The 20306-nt window shown below is 35.4% G+C and overlaps 1 protein-coding gene across 1 annotated transcript in view; it reads left to right on the top strand.

Moving 5' to 3' along the window:
• LOC121423676 (PR domain zinc finger protein 14-like) overlaps positions 1 to 19077 on the top strand; it is a 28535-nt gene extending 9458 nt beyond the window's left edge. The window contains exons 2-9 of the mRNA XM_041619105.1: positions 5538 to 6079; positions 12602 to 12733; positions 13243 to 13406; positions 15040 to 15201; positions 15873 to 15990; positions 16890 to 17119; positions 17827 to 18118; positions 18448 to 19077. Coding sequence (XP_041475039.1) covers positions 5538 to 6079; positions 12602 to 12733; positions 13243 to 13406; positions 15040 to 15201; positions 15873 to 15990; positions 16890 to 17119; positions 17827 to 18118; positions 18448 to 18821 — 2014 coding nt within the window. The 3' untranslated portion in view covers positions 18822 to 19077. The remainder of the gene's footprint in view (positions 1 to 5537; positions 6080 to 12601; positions 12734 to 13242; positions 13407 to 15039; positions 15202 to 15872; positions 15991 to 16889; positions 17120 to 17826; positions 18119 to 18447) is intronic.
• The last annotated feature ends 1229 nt before the right edge of the window (positions 19078 to 20306 follow it).

The following is a 20306-nucleotide window of genomic DNA, read 5'->3' as shown; positions in this document are numbered from 1 at the left end:
TTTGAAATAATATTCAGAAAACAAAATCATTTTCACCTTTCTTTCCTAATTCCATTTTTTTTTCAATTTTCTTGGGCATGGGACAGTTTTTTGGGAGGGGGCAAGCGCGCCCACAGCCCCCATCTGTACGCCATTGATTCTTCCTAATTAAGTCGGAATATGAGTCTCTTTTTAATACTCGAGTTGACTCCTAACTGACACAATTCCAGAAAAAAGGGTGTTAGGAGGAATATAAGAATAAGAAGTTAACAAAGAAACAGAAATGGTATAACAGTAAGAAGAAAAAAAAGGAGAAGGGGAAGAAGAGGAGAAAGAGGAAGAAAAAGAAGAAGAAATAGAAATAAGAAGAAGAAATAGAAGAGGAAGAAGAAGACAAAGAAGAAGATGAAGAAGAAAAAGAAGATGAAGAAGAAGATGAAGAAAGAAGAAGAAGAAGAAGGGGAAGAAATAGGAGAGGAAGAGGAGGATAAAAAAAAGAAAAAAGGTGGAAAAAAGACGAAACCGGAGAGCGGAAAATAAAGTTAAAGAAAAATTGAGGAGCGCCAGATGTAACAGAAAAATTAACACTAGCAATCGAACGAATTTTGTAATGCAATCCACATAATGCACTGAAATATTTATGATACTTCTAAGCATGGACTTCCTCAATTTTGCGTTTCTTCAGAAAACAGTTGGGACACTAGATAAACAGAATACCTTATTGAAAGCGGTTCTCACATCTTAAAAGCGGTTTAAATTGATTAAATCGTGGCTGTCTGTTTGAAATGCACATTATTGATACTTTGCGAGATGTTGGTCATAATTATTAAGTCCTATATTTGCTCGATAGCTGACATTACATGTAATTTTTAATGTTGTATATATATTATAAATGTCTTCATGACTTTAAAATAGGTATTATGTTTATCTAGCGTCCCAACTGTTTTCTGAAGAAACGCAAAATATTATACACCCCCTCTATGTGTACTCGTTTAAGATGGATGCCTTTTAAAAAAAAGAGTAGAACACTTCAGGTGAATATTTATTTATAAATGTCTTCATGACTTATCTATCAGCAGATTGTTTTAAAATGTTTTTAAAGAAATTTCTCAAGTACATAATGTAAATACTCGACATATAGTGCCAATCATGATTTAGTTATAGGTAAATACCGTACTGATTATAACTGCTTTATATCATGATGGTTGCGTTCTATATGGAATAGTCTCCCCAAAGTGTTAAAAATGTTAAAACCCTCAATAATTTCAAACTCTCTGTTGTAAGACATTTCCTCAATCTTGCCTAGGCCGATCAACTGGGATGCAATACCATCCCCTTTCTGGGCTGATGCTTTTAACTATCATCTCTTTTTTATGTATTACTTTATCTAATACTGTTGTCACTTTATCATGCTTTATACGTCTGTATTTTAACAAAACCATATGGACTGATGACTGTGTATGTATTATCAACATTGACTGTTTTTAATTGTATATAGTTGTATTGTTTGTTATCCAGGGCCTCATGGAAGATCAACTTTTGTTGAATGAGCTACCCTGGTGAAATATCAATCAATCAATAAATGAATAAATAAATATTAAGAGATGTACTAAAATTACAAGGTTGTTTATTGGAAATCATAACATTCCTCCTTGAATTGCGTTTAATTCAAAATTTGTTATAATATTGTTATACAATAGTATCTTACACTGACACAGACTTTTTAAGGAATTTGGACGACACCCCCAAAATCTTCCTATAAAAAATATTTCAGCTTTAAAAGAAACAGAGTGAGAAAAGTTTACGTAGACGTTCTTTCCGCCAAATTGTTGCGATGTGTGAGCGCCCTTTCCCTTTCACTTTCAAGCAAAAAAAAAAAACAATAAAAATGAAAGTGATATAATCTCGCTGATAAGAAGACGGTGCAAGAAATAGAAAACATCGTTTAATATGATTAAATGTCTTCTCAAGGGACACGGGGTACTAGCTGTGTTTCAACGGTACCATCAGACGATCCCCGCGGGCAGATCAACCGGTGCGCCTAGTGCGACCAATCGCTTCGATGACACGGGAAATATTTTTCGAATGAGTGCTTTACGGTATAATAATTTCTATCTTGACGCGCGCACAGAGGCGGCGAAGTTGAATCAGTCGTTTTAATGTGATGCAATGATATTAAGGGGAAATAGTAAGAAGAAGGCGTTAAGTGGATTAGTGTTACATCCCGGAGGGGAGGGATGTATCCTCGAAGGAAAGTGGGGTCATATGCCTCCAGATAAATGGAATGGAAGAAGAAGAGCAGAGAGAGGAACAACATAATGTAGAAAGAAAGATAAATAGATTGATAAATAAATAGGTGAATTATATATATAAGAGAGATTTGAAGAGATAGATAGAGAGAGAAGACAGAGAGGGAGGGGGGGGGGAGAGGAGGGGAGGGAGTGCATCCACATCAGACAGTCACTAAACCAGTAATATTCAGATTCTCTTTGCAATAATTCATCAACAATTCTTCCTTAGCTTTTTATAAACATTTTTGTAAAGTAAAAAAACATTACAGACAATGATTAATATTTTTTATTCTTAATAGTAATAGTCATTTTCAAACCGAGATAATCGTTATGATTTCCCAAGATACGCATATTAAGATTGGTATTTAGCAAGACAAAACAGCACAAAAGGGAAATGGAAAGAAGATAATGGTTATACTCTCGTGTTGAGAATAAAAATGAATTTATGACAGGTTATTGATATAATATCATTTATCCGCAATGGCTAATCAATTCCCACTTGGAGAAGACGATGTATCAAATTATCTGAACAGCATGATAACGATTTTTGTTACAGATGAGGTAATACATAATGCCATCGGCTGGGCTGATTTACTCCCATGTACAACCTGTTAAAAGCTTCATCCAATTTGAGCATTTAAACGCCCCACTGCGCACCATCACTATTTTATATGAAATGGATGAAGAATGGACGTTTTTTCGGGATAATAGAACCGGCAGGGTTTCTGTTTTGCGCAAGCACCGATTATTTCTCAAGGTCGAAACGAAGTGATTCTTTGGCAAGATATTGTCATTATATTCTGATCGTTTTCTTTTAATACATCAAAGCATTTACACCAAACAAAGAAAGTGGTGGCAACAACTTCTCTCTTTTTATTTCATGTTATCTTTCTTTTTATTCAGCTTTAAAGCTTTCCATGACTAAATGTTGTGGAATTTCCTTTGTTGTAAAGGACAATTTCAAATTAAAACGTTTATTCTGTCATAAATTCTATTAATCTGCTTATATGCTAGATGCTGTATTATCGAGGTTAAGCTGATTTATCTTTGTATTACATCGATAATCTTGGGAAGTGTGAACTCTTTCTTTCTTTATTAGTTGTTCACTAAACAAATTATAATTGTTTCTGATTATGATTCCTGATTAATCTTTCTACTATGTGGAAAAAGCCTGAGTTGTACCTCAATTTACTATATGAAGGTATTGAAATATATAAAATGAAAATTAAGCAGCTGTTACAACATGAGACAATTACAAAATCAAAATATGGTTATAAGATCAATAACATTATAAGCAGATAAATAGGTGAGCAAATGTTAGAACTAGAGCACACTGCAAATAAAACGACTTTATTCCCCAAGTATACCATGGCGACAAAATAATGTTATGAAAAAAAAATGCGATCGTGCTTGTTCCTTTTCATAGGACGATAAAATTAAACAATATGCAGGATTTCTATGTTCTGATTGCAAAGGAATAAGGGCAAATGGAAACATATGTTGGAAATTCTCAATAAAGTTATCGATGTGATGGACGTTGTTATTAAAACCCAGTTCGTAACTTCTTGATTTTGGAAATTGTACCGTTGTTAATTAAAATGAGAGGGAAGGCATTCAAATAACGACTGAATCTCTGTTGGTTTATTGCTTGTCTTCGATCAATAGAAAGCAAACGTATTCGATTTGTTTGCCTACTCGACGTTAATCGTTTCATTTTCAAGCTTTTCAGAAAATAGCTGTTTCTAAAGTGAAATTCGTTTGCCTGAAAATCAGTTTGTTATATAAAATATGACAATTATCATCTCACAAAATGTGTGCTTGATCCTAGTTAAACATCATGAACATGTTGTTTGTATTTGGATTTTTAAATAGAACTTAGAATAAAAGATTAAAGTTAGCGCGATAACATATTTAGCTATATGTAGTGGCGATGATGGCGACGATAATGATAATAACAATTATAACGATGCTAATAATGATGATGATAATCATCATGATATCTTTTTACCGTGATCATGATGATAAGATCATTGATCATCATCATTATTACCACTTTACTGGCGAAGAAGAAAAGAAGGAAAAGATGAAGAAGAACATTAAGAAAAGGGGAGGAAAATTGTTATGAACTGAAAAAAAGGAAAACCGTACGAGCGATAATCATGAGGATATTAAGCCATAGGTGATAATACTGACACCTTCTATCTTGAGTACAACCCCTAAGACTCTTCTACTCATCATTTTGATCAATCTAATAATGGATAGATGATGAAAAATGACATGATGTGAGCTAATAATACAATCAGTATCCCAACTGGTTGCGCCGTTGCCTCTAGCCAACAATCAAAGATTCTATCGCGCGGTAGCAATCTCCTCTATAATATCTCAATAAGACCAATCCTAAATCCAATCAAATTAAGTGTCTCTGATTAGCTCTCCATAGCCATGAGCTAAGTGGCAAACAAATGTGAAGTATATAGAGCTCACCGAATCAACTTTATACCAATAAAGTCCTCATCTTCGTGCATCACCGTTAGCGCGAAGGGTTTAATAAGATCGGACTGTCACAATTTTGACACAGAAAAGAAAAACGAATTATCTCTTTCCTTTATAGTTTTGTACAGTAGACGAATAAAGCATCGTTTCATATCAGATTTAGAACACACTCCTGTCGGGTGCTTATGTCAAAGAAATAAATCAACAAGTTACTAACAAGTCACTTCATGTATTCATCCGCGAGCTGTGTGTCCATTGTGAGAATAAGTTTGTTTCTCCAATTTGATAAGAAGTTACGCCGCAGTATCCTGATTTCATATTTTAGAATTTATATTGTAGCCAAATGAACATTTCAAGGAAAATGGACTGTATTTGACACAAATTTATCTTGTATATAGGACATTTTGAATGGATTGAATGATCCCCTCTTAACTTTACTTTAATCATTTTATAAGTTTTGAGAAATAAGTTTGAAAATGATGAGAAGATATGAATTTCAGTTTAATTACCTACATTGAGTAATATCATCATAGTACATGGTGCAGGTCACAAAATAAAACTTATTAACTATTGATAATTGAGAAATGAGTATTCGATAAATTCTGAATAATCACGATTAACCTTATATGTTTAATAAAACTGATTCATCTATTATTAAAGTCTATTCAAATTTCTACAGAATAACCATTTTAATCTACCAAAGGGTAGGACCACTCGAGAATTATGTAGGCCTATGTTTTAAATTCAAGTATTGTTTGTTTCTCCCTTTTTCAGACTTCCACTGCCGTTATGGCCCCACCCTCCTCCTATGTTAGCAGCGGGCACCTCGCCAAACTCTTCGGAATCTCTTATGACTTTCCGGTCGCCCCTCCCATTCCCGACTCAGGTATTTCCAGCTGGTCAGGCGACTCTTGGTGCCCCCTTTCCCCGAAGCATACCAGGTGCTTTCCCGACATCATCTCAAGGAGGGAGAGGAATTCCTAACGTCTTCCACCATGAGTTCCTCAAAGCACACGGTTCTTACCCGAATCGACGGCCTTTCACCAGACCCCACGGTGAAATACCGGTCTCCTCTCCTCCATCGAGATTATCTGTATCACCCGTTCATCCCTTGCATAATCTGACATCTCCTCTTGGGCGGAACGCACCCGGAGATTCCCGTGGAATCGATGGAAGCGATTCGCTGGAAAAGCGGGAGAAATACAATTTTTCTGCATCGGATCTTGAGTGCGCCTTGTACGGTTATCTTCGGGGTAGTACCGGGGAAGAGAGGTATCCAGGTTGTGCAATGTCGGGGCTCCCATCTCAGCATAAAGGTAAGAACTAATTTCCTTCCTTAAGGAATATTTGAAGAAAAACACAAGACGTTGATAGTGACAACGAATATGCCTTTAAGTCAAGTATCATGATGACCTGGTAATGAAAGAAGAAGAAGAAGGAGAAAGGGCCTAACTGGACGTCACAAAATTCAAGGGGAATGATAGGTAGAAATGGTGATTATTATTGAATGAAAAGTTTATTTACACTCGGTACCTTATACAACATCTAATTATAATTTGGCAAAGCGAAAGAAAATCTACAATGAAATTTTATTTATCCTTTTACCAACTTTACTGATGATCTCTTTTGATCATCTTCTTATTCACCTGTCAATTTATCTTGAATTAGCCCTTCCAATTTTTCTTTTCCATTTGAATCTGATAGTTTATGATAGCATTTCATCTCTTCATTTTATTATGATATTAAAGATGATAATCATCATCATGGGGGTGATAATAATGACGATGAAAGTGTTGTGTATGATAATAATGATGACTCGAATTTTCACAGAAATCCCATTTTCCTTTCTTATTCTCTGTTGCTTTATCCCTATAGTCGTTTTGAAAGATTGAGTGAGAAAAACACACACACACATTTTAATGAATGTTTCTTTCTTAAGATTGGACCTAATTCAATTAACCCTTGTCTCGTTTTTTATCGTAGCTTACGTAGAATCCATTTTAAGACCACTTAAGGCCCAGAAAATATCCTGGATACAGGTTAATTTGAAGACATCATTAACCTGATTTAAGGAGATGGAGTGTGTACTAGGAAAGTGTACTGAGAGTATATACAACAGTGAGAAGATTGGGGCAAACATCACCATTTATATTGAGGTGATGTTCCTCAGAACAAACACTGTAAAAACTGTGGTGTTAAAACTGACACAAATTGGTGTTAATAGAGGACCACACCCTGAGGTGTTATAATAACACCCTAGAGATTGAACATAACACCAAAGAGTGTAAATGTAACAACCATATGTGTTGTAATACCTATAGGTGTAAAACTAACACCACCAATTTAACACCGGTGTAAAATAACTGGTGTGGTCCTCTATGTACACCGGTTAACACCACAGTTTTTGCAGTGCAGTGTTCCACCCTCACTATATAGAAGAGAGTGATGGGCTGAGAGTGGGTTAGAGAGGAGGGAGGTAGGGGAATTAAGAGAGGGAGAGAGAGAGAGAGTGAGCGGAAAATTAAGATAACATAATAAATTGGCAGACAATCCGTTGTTAACACAAACAATGGTCAAAATTCATGAATTATGGCATGTGCATATTCACCCCAAAAATGCAATTGATAACCTATCACTAGACGCATTAGCATATTCTAAATAATAAAGAAGAAAGAAACTTGGATTAAGTTAGCTTGTGTGAAAGTATGAAAAATCACATAATATGATCGTAAACTAAATTTTGAGCAAAAATTGGCAATACATGTAAATAAGTTATAAGAACGTTATAAGCATAGAATGTTGAGATAATTATGGAGATCCTCCTACTGGCAATGCGAGATATGCAATATCACGCATGCTTATTGTCACTATACTATCAATATTATCATCATGTACTACTGATAATATTAACGTAATGTTTCATTGTTAAAATTGCTATAATAATAATAAAATGATAATAATAATGATATTATTAACAATAACAATTATTATAATCATTATTATTAGAATAATAATTGTTATTATTATCATCCCTAATAATATTATTGTTATTATTACGTTTATCACCATTATCATTAAAATACTATACTTTGCACTCTTTTCAAATCAATGTCATGTTGGGATACCTTTGTCATTTCAATCATTTAAAAAGCCTTAGTACAATAGATTGATAATATAGTTTAGTATTTGATATAGAAAAAAAGGCTTTACCAGGCTGGCCATATGCAAAATACGGCTTTTGATGATGAAAATATGAAAAGATTTGCTGAAAAATATAAATCTAAGAATAAATCCCTAAGAGTAATCAAAATCCTTATGAATAAAAGGGAGGAATAACACTTAAAATGAATGTCTGATAAAAAAATGCTTATCTAAAGAATGCAGAAAAAAAATCTTTTCAATGTATACAAATGAGTTGTGAAGGAAGGATAGTCGAAATAATTATCGCACCTTCGGGCCCTATATGCCCTCGTTCAATTTTCTTAGTCAGATTAAACAAAATTGATCCATTTATTATTGGGATCGGTTAACATTCCTGCGTAATAATGACAGAAGCCTGATGATGTACGGTCAAGTCAGGAATATTACCGCTTTGAAATTTTCTGATCAAAAGAGATTTAATCTTGTTTCTATTTCGAAGGTTAGGTGTTTGGAATATTTTCCTTTGTGTAAGAAAATGACTCCTCTTTGCGCTTTATATTGTTGTTTTGACCGCGAGTACTTATAACTGTTTCGATTTTTAAACATAAACGAATCAAAACATGGCGGTGGAATGAATAGTTCTTAACATCCGACACATTTGTCCTTAAATTTAGTCACGCTTTCAGTTCAAAGGTTTCAATAAACCGAAAAAGGCTTTTGTTTTGTTTTTACCATCACGCATGTTGCTAGGCTTTACCAATTTCAAACTTTGATTTTAGAAAACTGTTAGAGGTCTGAAAGGAGTTACGCCAATTTTAATTGACTTGAAAAATCTAGGGCCCGTTGCATTAAACTTTCGTCATAAAAAACTCTGGCAAATATTTTGCACGACTTTTTTAATGTGTGATTTTCATTGGCATTATTTTGTTTGCCAGAGTTTTTATATGACGGATTTTTTTTTATGGCAAAAGTTTTATGCAACGGGTCCCTGAAACTCTCTATTATGTTTTGGTTTCGTCAACTATGTTGTAATTCTTAAAAAAAGATCTTTGAAATACTAGATAGATACGAGACTCCCAGACCTTAATAATAATAATAATAATAAAAAAAGCTATCTTCAGAAACTATTTTATTTCCTACCAGTGTGCGTGACGAGCTATTAATAAACCTATCTCTCACAGCTTTTTGACCAAACGTGTTTTTATGATACAGCTAATAACCGTTCCTTTTGTGCAAAGTTGTTTGTGATCAATTTTTGAACATTCCCCTCTTTGAATAAATAATGGGGGTTCATTTCGTCTTCTGAATGTTATTCTCCATTGCTTGGGGAACTATGTAGCTTTTGCATTACAAAACTCACCTTGTGGCCCCCAGGTCTTTTCACCTCCATTGATGTAATTTCTTCCTTAACTTAACACTTTCCGGCTGTAACTTCGTTTTGTTTGTCGAAGTATTGGTCTTAAACCAACGTCTTTAACGTCAAATTGAATTCGGGGCTCGTCTCTTTCAACTCTTGAACTGGTGGCTATTTTTCTGGGGTTTCGACTTTTTTTTGGAACTGTTGTGCTTTATGTGGCTGAAAAACATCGGCTTTAGGGGCACAAAGCTGCAAGAGGAACACCTAATTTTCTTTGGACAATGGCGCTTTTATGATTGGAGATGATACCTGTAAAGGGCCGATGATGTTTACTCGGCCCGAGCCAAGCCTGAGGCTGCGTGCGAGCAGATGGGTACAAAAGAATACATGGACAGGTATTGGGTAGAAAAGAGTGGATTATAGTCTTTTCACTCTTCAGAAGACCTCTTAAGAGCATGACTTTGGCTGAAAAGAGGCGATTTGCGGCAATTATAAAAGAGGTGCGTGTCTCGCCGTTAGAATAGTGTTACAGGTAGTCGAACTGCCCAGCATTATAATGGGATTGAAAAGCGATGACCCCCTTTGGAAGTAATTGAATGAATACAAAGACCTAATCATGTTTGCCTTTTCTCTGCCTGACCATCGGAGGTATCGAAATACGGGTATCATTCAAAACGGTGAAAACTGAAGAATGTCAAACCTTTTCGCTCTGCTCTTTATAAATGTAATTGGAGCATGTATGACGAAAACAGACGAAGGAAAAACATGATGGTTTAATGAATGACCCTGTTGCGAATCCAAGTAAGGTTACATTGTCTTATTGTGGCGTTGGAGGGACATTTTTATTTCCCTTTAACATGATTTATTTGCAATCAATTTTAGAGGACGCACTGATTGAATAAATCGTTTACATTACTCATCAAATAAACAATTCTCATCTCATTTAGTAGTAAATTACGAATTACAATTACGGAAATAAAGATAACAAACTCTTGCGGTCTTCCCTTTTCGAAGTAATAACCCAATGTATTATTCATGGTTGTGCAGATTGGTGTATCACCTATAACATACCCCTATTCCATGTGCTATTTGTTTGTCTTCCTATTCTTAAAGTCAATTTATTTTATACATTCACACTTATTTTCTGACATGAGTTGTTTTCTGTTTGAAATTAATTCATTTTCGATAGCGATTTGCGTGGAGTTTCTTATTTCTCTTTCTATCTGTCTAACGTTCATTTCCTGTCAGTATGAAACGTTCCACAACACAAACTATGCAACCATAGATATGTTTTTAGCAAGCAATACAACCATCCAACATGACCGTATATAATGAGTATCGATTGCTTCGGTTTCTCAACCACACCTTCAACAATTGGATGATTATAGAAAGAAAATGCCCTTCTAAATGACACAATCGAGACCGCCAATCCCTTTTTACTTTAACTCTTCCCTGAAACGACGACTTATACTACTAAACACAGGTGCTCCTTATTACCCTAAACAAACTGAGATTTAAACTCTATTGTATAAGTGAAAGTTAAGCCACGGTATTACTTCCCTTTTTAATTCTTAGAGATCATTACCTCCTTCAATTATGAAAAGGGAGGCGTTCTTGAACGGATTACATAGGTTTCCTATATAGGTATAACCAAGTATCTGCAGAGTTTGAAGTATTAATTGCCCCATAAATCCACACTTGTTAATAATAGTATCCATGGTAAACCACACGTAACGCAACACTATAGCGGTAATTCGGTGTAATCTCTTGGACCGGTACTGCAATTTTCCGGTTTTCCCCCATCGATATCATATCATTTGTCTTTACATAAACATGAAGATACACCCTGATAAAATCAGATTTTTTTCACGTTTATATTCATGGTTTAGTTAAATAAAAAATCAGGCCAATCAATCGAAAGCCTTTGCCGGTAAAGGACTTTAGATAAGTAGTGTAGAGTAAATAAAAGTTAATTGTGAAGAATAATTATTAATTTGTTGATTTAGACACAAGTTGGAAATTCTAATCTATATTAGCTCTCGAGTACTGTAACGATATCGGCAATGATGGAATGGTAGTATAACAATAATAAAAAAAGTTTCATTTAATTGAAATGGCATTCACATTGTATCCACATTTCAAGCTCTTATATACTCCTGACAATTTCCTCTCATTTGTTTAGTAAAATTCATTCAACTCTGGTGATTTAAATTGACTGAAATTTATCTTCTTCATCCTTCTTTTCAATCGTACTTTAAATCGCAGGAAACATTCCAATTATAGGATTCACAAAGGAAATGTTAGATCTAGCTTAAATATATCACAGGTAAATTACATACGGTATAACTACAAAGAGATTGATAAATGACAAACTATTGGACGCCTTCACTCTCTAAGCCTTATCTCGATAAATCACCATGTCCTTGCAGGAAAGCGTCTTTAACGTGCCGTTCTTAAATAATCTTGTCTTTATCCAACCCTTGCCGAGTATTTCAGTGGTTAAGCCTCATAGAAGAAACCCACAAACTCCATGAGCAAATAGAGAGAAGATCTATATAATTTGAGTATGCCTTAACTAAAATAGTTGTATCTTCTTTCAGACTGATGTAAGGAAATCGAAATTAGCTAGACTAACTTGAAGCCGTTTCATGCAGGCTTCGTTAGAAGTAATAACTTTAAGTTAGGATTCATGGGCAATCTTGGTGGGATAAGTCATGTCTGCCAGTTGATTGGACGAGTTTTTCATTTGGCTTACCAAATTTCTTATTTTACATTTCGTTTTCACTGTTCTTCGTTTTCTCAAACACACACACACCCTCAAAATGGATAGTGTAAGTCAAGTGCTGTTATCTACTAAAACTTAGTCAATTTCTTCGATTGCCTAGTGTTTAAAAAGAGTAACGAAAAAATGTTGGTAACCCATATTCCCATAGTTAATCGAACAATTCTATGAAAAAACTTTATGTTTATGTAAGCAACATTTAGATTATTGCGTGAGGAAAATGTTATGATTCCATACTCTTAGAATTTGACTGTTTGAAATATAAACGTACCAATTGTTTTTTAAACTTGTTTTTAAAGCAAATAATTTTTTTTATATTTCTATAACAATTGGAGTTTCATTTCAACCAATCTTATGATTTTTGACCACGCTTTTTTTTTAAGTGAATATCAATTGAAATAGTCATTATGAAATGTACCTCAATATCTGTGAAATGTCATAATACAGTCGCAGAATATAAATCTAGTAACAGAATGAATATGAAAAGTATGCATTACAATATGCCAACTATAGCTCAATGATTTCATGGATCTTATCTTCTCTCAATTCCCTTTCTAGATGACAAACTTTCGACGTCACCATCGACATCAAAGACGATCTCGAAAGTGGAAACAATTCCAGACGAACAAAAGAAATCTCAGGTTCTCTCTCAGAAGTTAGGTGATATCAATGCAGGAGATCTCCCAGAGGGTAGGTATAGAAAGTTGAATAGTGTCATTCATCAGTGCTAATATTGAAAGTCCTATTGATCTACTAGCAATATATAGCGAAACTAAATTGAGAACATACACTAACAATCATTTAAAGTGTGAAATTGTCTCGGAAAACAAACGAATGAATGTGGCAACTGACATAGACATGAGGTGGCGCTTTCTGTAAGCATCTTACAGCAGCATGCATCTTATAGCAGCCATTAACCATGTTAGTATCATACGGAATTTCCCTTAAACTTTGCATTTGGACTACTTAGTGTTCCGGGTGACGATACGAAATGCATTAGGAAAGAATTGATTTCTACATCTAAAAAATGAAGAGAACAACATTCTTGAAAAGATGCACAATTCTATTTCTCTGTCATAATTAATCGCTGCCATTATTTTTACCAATTATGTACAGTAAAGGTATTCCTGCAGTACATGACAAACTCAAAAACTTAGTTTTTGAAAATGTCCATATTTTTTTTTATTTTTTACTGACAGGACTGTCTATTTTGAGATCGAGTTTCGGATCCATATCGCCTCATTACAGTGCTTTTTGTCAGCAGACAGTGATCTTGAAAGGAACTCGGTTCGGACCGTTTACTGGACGAGTAGTACACCCCAGTGAGATCAAATCACATGATGATACCAGTCTTATGTGGGAGGTAAGATACTATTAAAAACACTTCGAACCCTACGTCAGCATGGTCTTGTATGGGAGGTTATACATGATTAAAACAAACTTAGATCAAAGCATGATGATTATACTAGTCTTATGTCGGAGGTAAGATGCCATGAAAGAACAAAGACTAAAAAAAAAGATCAACTTAGTCAGATCAGTCAGATGATACTAGTCCTATGTGAAAGGTAAGGTATTATCACATTCAACATGTTCAAACTCAGATCAATGATATTATACCAGTCGATGGCATTAGCTATCATGGCTATAGGACATCGATGAAACACCGAAGTTGGATCGAATCGGATGACAATATCTGCAATACGCGTGCAGGAGGTTCGATGCTTAAATCATGTGAGATTAAAACTGGTCATGATGCAATTGATATATGAGGGGTAAGTCATCAAGTAAGATCGAAACACAGATTATCTTACTTCCGATGTAAAACATCTGCATAGATCGGTAGCAGAAATAAATGCAATCTTGTGATTTATCACGAGACAACGTTGCCATCTATATAGCCAACCAAATGACATGCATGATGGGTCATTTGTTGTACATAGATTTTAATAGTTACAGAAATATTGATGATTTGTTTTTATATCTGTGAGAGTTTGAGGAGTTACTAAACACCTACGTTGTTGAGAAACGGCAATTCTACTGAAACCTTAGTGTGTATTATTTGGTATTGATGATGATAGTAGTGATAATATAATAATTTTATCTACTCTACTTCTCCTACAATCTTTCTTTTTCTGTTACAATTTCTAGTACGTTTAACCACCAGCCCCCTTCCACCCCCATCTCCCTCTCTTCATTTTCTCTTCTGTACACATCAGATTTATTTCATATCAATTTCCAATCCAATTTCATCCCTCTTATTACCTTTTTATCTCCAAAATCGATATCCCTGAGCATGCATGACGGAGAATTGACACATGTTATACACACGTTAATTTCGACATGAATTCTTATTCGCTCTATATTTGTACTCTACACGTGCACTTATAGCTTGCTCCTAGTCAACACGTGAGGGTTTCACATCATATCAATATTTACATTTTATTCTTTTTCATAATTCCTTGGCAATCTGATTTGAAGAGCTTTTAGCGAGAATTTAATCAGAAATTTCGGAGCCGACGACATTCGAGTCAATATTCCGATTGACGATAAATGCGTGTAAGTCACGTACTAAACTCCACAATTTGCGTCTGAATCTGAGAGCTTTATCCACCATTAATACGATCGGGACTCGCACCTGATTACATGTTTGTTCAGATATTGAAGGGTAGTCTAAACTTCAAATTTGCAGCAATTTTAGAGGTCGAAATTGTCAAAGTTTCTTGATTATCGATTAGTATGCACTCGGCTACGAATTAGCTTGCCATTTCAAGAGACTTGCCCTTCATATTAATTTGTCATTTTAGCAGACAGGACTGCTCTAATCGACCTGAAACATATCCCGTTGGTCTTTTTTCTCCACCCCTCCCCCTTCTCCCTCCTTGCGGGGTTACTCGTCAACCCAACTCCACCATCCTTCATCCATTCTCCATGTCGGGTGTTTTTTTTTCAACTTTGGCTTTATGAGAACTGTTATATTTATTTTATTTACTATATAGATTTTCAAAGATGGAAAGCTGAGTCATTTCATTGACGGTCGTCAAGGGGCCTTTTCGTGGATGAGTTTGATTAAATGCGCCCGCTACGCCCAAGAACAAAATCTCATCGCGATTCAAGTTGACGACAAAATATACTACGAAGCCTGCAAAGATATTCCACGGGTGAGACACGAACGATGGTGCATTATTAAAAAGATTTGAAAGTAAATGAGTGTGTTTGTATTGGTTAGGATAATTCTATCAATTTTGACACAAATTGGACCTTCGTAAATCTAATTCAAATTCAACTAGTAGGCCTGGAAGCTTTGATTTTCCCCGAAACGTGTTGATATGTTATTTTTAGGGGGGGGGGTATATAAATATAATCATACCAAGAAGAAAGAGCGTGATTTTACCCTCAAAAGATATTCCGAATGTTGAATAATTCTCCAAATTATGGATGAAATAGAGAGGAGAAATAATAATGAATGCATTAAAATATTATCTTTTAATGGGAATCCTACCTAAACCCAATATTAGTAGGCTTATATCACGTATGCAGAAATAGAGATGGAAAATCATGACTAACCTTAATTTGATGTAACCTACTGAAGTTTGAAAATGACGATGGCGATTCATATTATCTTAGACAAATTAAAACAAAACAATATTTGACTATTAATTTACTCCGTGATCATGCAGATTCTAAAATAAGATTTCTTAAAAGAAATACTACAGCATACACAATGAGACCATACTGCTTACACTTTCTCCATTATAGATTCCAATTTGCATCGTTGAAGACGTTGATTTTTTTTTAATTTAGTGATTATTATTTTCCGTTTTCATGACAGGGTACAGAACTTCTTGTCTGGTATGGCGATTCATACCTTCAATTCATGGGCATACCTATTGCTCTGAAGGACGCCAGCCGCGGTCAAACAAGTTTAGGCAACGACGAGAACATCGACGGTTGGTGTAAATTCTTATCATGTTTCCACTTTTAATTTTATATTCACCTTTCCTAACCATGTCTCCTTCTCTATCTCTTTCTTCTCCTCCCTTTAAATAATTGTCTATTTCTATATCATTCCATTATAGTATTCCATCCCATTTTAGTAGTTTGTTACGCCCATGGACGGAACAAGATTATAATAGTCTTTATTATCAAGCCCACCTTTCTAAGTTTCAGTCATATCACCATTTTCTTCAGTTTTTAAAACCAATTATTGTTCATTCAAATTAATTCTATCAGGATATAATACGCTTAATTTGTGTTAAAATATAATACCGACATGTTCGTTGTCGTTATCGCCTTACATGATGATCAATTATATTATGATCATTCAAAATAAAAGCATAAAGGCATACAACTCTTTCGGTTTTGATCGTCATCATCAGTCAGTGGTTTATGAGACCTTAAAAGTCATCAATAAAACACCCAAACACGACCTTCCCCATGGGAAAGTTTCGCTTATCATTGATTAGTCTGACACGTTGTTTGCTAAATTATGTCAATGTCTTTATTTTGAGTCTCGATAATACGGATCATCGTTATTGACGAGGTTTATATACAAAAGTGAAAGTTATTAAAATAAACTCTTCAGACTAAAACAATGGTTTAACACGAACAATGCATGTATATGAAACTATAAGTTTAATCCTAATCGATATGAAGTTTTTTAAAAACAACTTTAAAAAGCCATGATGTAAATCCTTGTTTTGAAAATCATAATGTATACGACGTGCAGAACCCACTCTCTTGAATCATATTTCTTTAAACGCAACTGTTTTATTTTCACATTGAAGTGATTGCATTTTTAAAGATTGTTTTCAAATATATTTGTATTATCTACACCCCACTCCTGCAGATTCTGCTGGATACCACTGTGATCGTTGTGGAAAGGTGTTCGCCTACAAGGATTACCGTGATAAACATCTCAAGTACACTCGGTGTGTGGATCAGGGGGATAGAAAGTTCCCTTGTCACCTCTGCAAACGATCGTTTGAAAAGCGAGATAGGCTTCGAATCCACATCCTGCACGTACATCAGAAACATCGACCACACAAGTGCACTGTGTGCGGAAAGAGCTTTTCACAGGTATGACTGAGTAAATATTCCCCCACATACACGGCATGATTAATTTGATCTATTATTGGGCTTTCATCATGTTCATGTCCTTTTGTTGTTGGTGATATTAGGGCGCTTCCGCATCTTCATCACAGTAAATGTATCGAAAAATGCCTGTCAAATGAAAATAGCTGAAAGGTCTATGTCAAAAATTGGTGAACTTATAGAACAACAATTTTGACCTAATTTTCGGGGCTGACGAAAAATTTCAAATACTTCGTTCGTCCAGAGTCCAGAACGAAGTCGCTATTTTGATTTACCAATTTTCGACAAAGACTCTTGGTTGTTCATTATCACGAAGGGCATATGACATGATATTTTCTATGTTCTTGAATGCGTCGTGAAAGTGAAAACTACATATCAAAGGATGATGCCAGACATAATGATATATATATATAAAACAAACACACAAACACACACCCGCTCAACCTCTCCCACACACACACACAAGCCCAACCACACATTCATGCACACACATTTTTAAGTTAAAAATCAAAATCTCTTTCCATAAAGTTGGATTATTTCTTTCCTTTGAAAATCATTTTTATTGGCGAATTTACACTAAAAGTATGACGGTCTGCACTGCAAAGGATATTCCAAATTCGTTGATTTATTTGGTTTAAGGTTATGCCAAGTATCCACATTTATGATATTTTCTTTCGTTTCGTCACCCACAGTCATCAAGCCTCAACAAGCATCTCCGTGTGCATTCCGGTGAGCGTCCTTACAAGTGCGTGTACTGTGGCAAAGCTTTCACAGCTTCCAGCATCCTCAGAACCCATCTCAGACAACACTCGGGTGAAAAGCCTTTCAAATGTCGTCACTGTGGCAAGGCATTCGCTTCACATGCAGCCCATGACAGTCATGTCCGCCGAACCCATGCCAAAGAAAGACCATGTGTGTGTCAGTTCTGTGGGAAAGCCTTCACTCAGTCCTATGAACTCAAGTTCCATCTCAGCATACATGAGGGTAAGAAATCGTGCACCTCAGTTGAAACTAATATTCTAAGTTCTTTCTGAATAGGAATCATTTTCTTCATCATGCTCGAACCAAAATGGTTTCATGGACTTGAAGATAGCACATATTTTTTTTTCTTTCAAATGAAAAAGACGATTTGGTGGATTCACGTTTTTGCATTCGAAATGGCACTTTCATATTCACCCCCACCAAGTTAGCCTACTAAAGACGTAGAGGGAAACCCTATTTTTCACTTTTGACCAATCACAGGCCACTAGCATCTCAGTATGACATAACTTTACGTTCTCTCTCTGTTTTTTCTCTATCACCCTCTTTCTTAGGCGAAGCAAAGCCATATTCGTGTGAAGGATGCAACCAGACTTTCCCTACCTCAACAGCAAGAGACACCCATCGGTCAAGTCTTGAATGTCCTCGATTCAACCCGCAACACGTAGCTTATCTCGGAATCGACTCGCTTCCTTCAGCGCCCTCCACACCAGGGGCAGCATCCGTAGCCTCGACCTCAAGCAACGGCAGCGGAAGCAGCTTTGGGACATCGTCGCGCGGATCAAGCATGGATGTCAATGCCGCGGACAGCCATGGTCACGTGGGTGTTGCGTCGTCATTTGTGGACGAAAACGATAATATCCCAAACAGCGGTGTTCTGTTATCTACCACACCTGTGACATTCAACAGAGCTATGAATGTGAAATGATTAAAATAAAAAGAACACTTCATGAAGTTAAAAGAAAAATGTGTTTATTTATGACTCGTACATAGCTTTCTTGACACCCTGAGGCGTGATAGTTGATAGTGAAGCTGTCTAGGATTCCGAGATTGAAATGCAGGTGATGCGCTACTCCGCTTTCGTGAGGAAGACTTATTTAAGTGATGAATGAACTTTGCCAAAAGTGTAGAAGATGTGATTCTAAGGGAACAAGATGTGTATTGTTCAATGAACAATACCTGAACTTTTAAAACAAAACGGAATAAAAATCATTAACTTGATAGTAATTGCCACTCATGCCTGAGAGTACCCAGCGGGTAGATCGTAGGTGGCACAGCGCAGTTCAGATATCCCAATTCTTTCATAGAGCGTGTCTGCAAGCGCTATATATGATCACAATAACGGTGATCACTGTCTTGTTTGGCGAACATGGATTGACTTCTGTTTGCCAATATTTGCTAATGCTTCATAATGATAACCCCCCTTACTGTTATAATTTTACTTTACAAACATAATGATTCGCATCTACTTATTTAGTTAAGTCTAGCAAGGTTATAGAGAATTTCCTTGCCCCAAATCGACAAAACTTAATTTGTCTCTTTTATTATTTATCCTTACCCAAACCTCTTGATTTTAACGCCATTCTTTGATTCAGAATATTATCCAGGCACCTGGATGTTTTATTCATTATGATAATATCGGAAAAACCGACTGCAGGGAACGTTTCTTCAAAATTTGTGTCTGCAGGTCTGAAAATCTGTCAGATCTGACAACCTTCATTGGTTCTGATCGACTGAGCAGTACTCTTTCTATGGTAACTTTGGGATGAAACGAGACTTGCCACAAAAAAACGTCCGACAATTCATTTCATGAAACGCTCCTCAGTTCTGAAAAAAGGCTATTTCAAATGTCAAACCACCGGTCGGTTTGGTCTGACTGTCGCATTGTTAATCACATTTTGAGAGATAACCTCACTATTTCTCAGACAAGAAATTCATTAAACTTACATATCCCCGACATAAATTATGATTATGAAATGAATGATGTTAGTGTTTTGAACAACATCAGTCACATCTATATGTACAAGTAGAACGATAGATGTGGTACATAATTGCGGTGCTTTTTTCTGACTTGTTTATGTATGATATAAAGGAGATGTATCAATATACGGATAATATTTAAAATCTTTACATTTGAGTGTAATAAAGTTTGATTGTGGTTGTCAAATATGTATGCAAAGCTGCACGATCATGAAGACTTAAAGAACTTTGTAAAAGTATCATCTTGAACAAGTTATAATAACATTCTGAATATTCATATCACATGAATTTGGTTCTTCTCTATTTTAAGTTAATTAGGTGGCTTAATGCCATATATACTACTTAAACTTTCATTAACTAATGGCAATGTCTTTCCGTTTACGGTAATAATTAGACTCACTTGTTAGTATTGAACATGTTGACTTGGGTTGTT

This window comes from Lytechinus variegatus, chromosome 1 (assembly GCF_018143015.1).
Source record: "Lytechinus variegatus isolate NC3 chromosome 1, Lvar_3.0, whole genome shotgun sequence".
Lineage (NCBI taxonomy): Eukaryota > Metazoa > Echinodermata > Echinoidea > Temnopleuroida > Toxopneustidae > Lytechinus > Lytechinus variegatus.
Note: the sequence above shows the minus strand (reverse complement) of the source record. Positions and strands in the feature narration are given on the sequence as shown.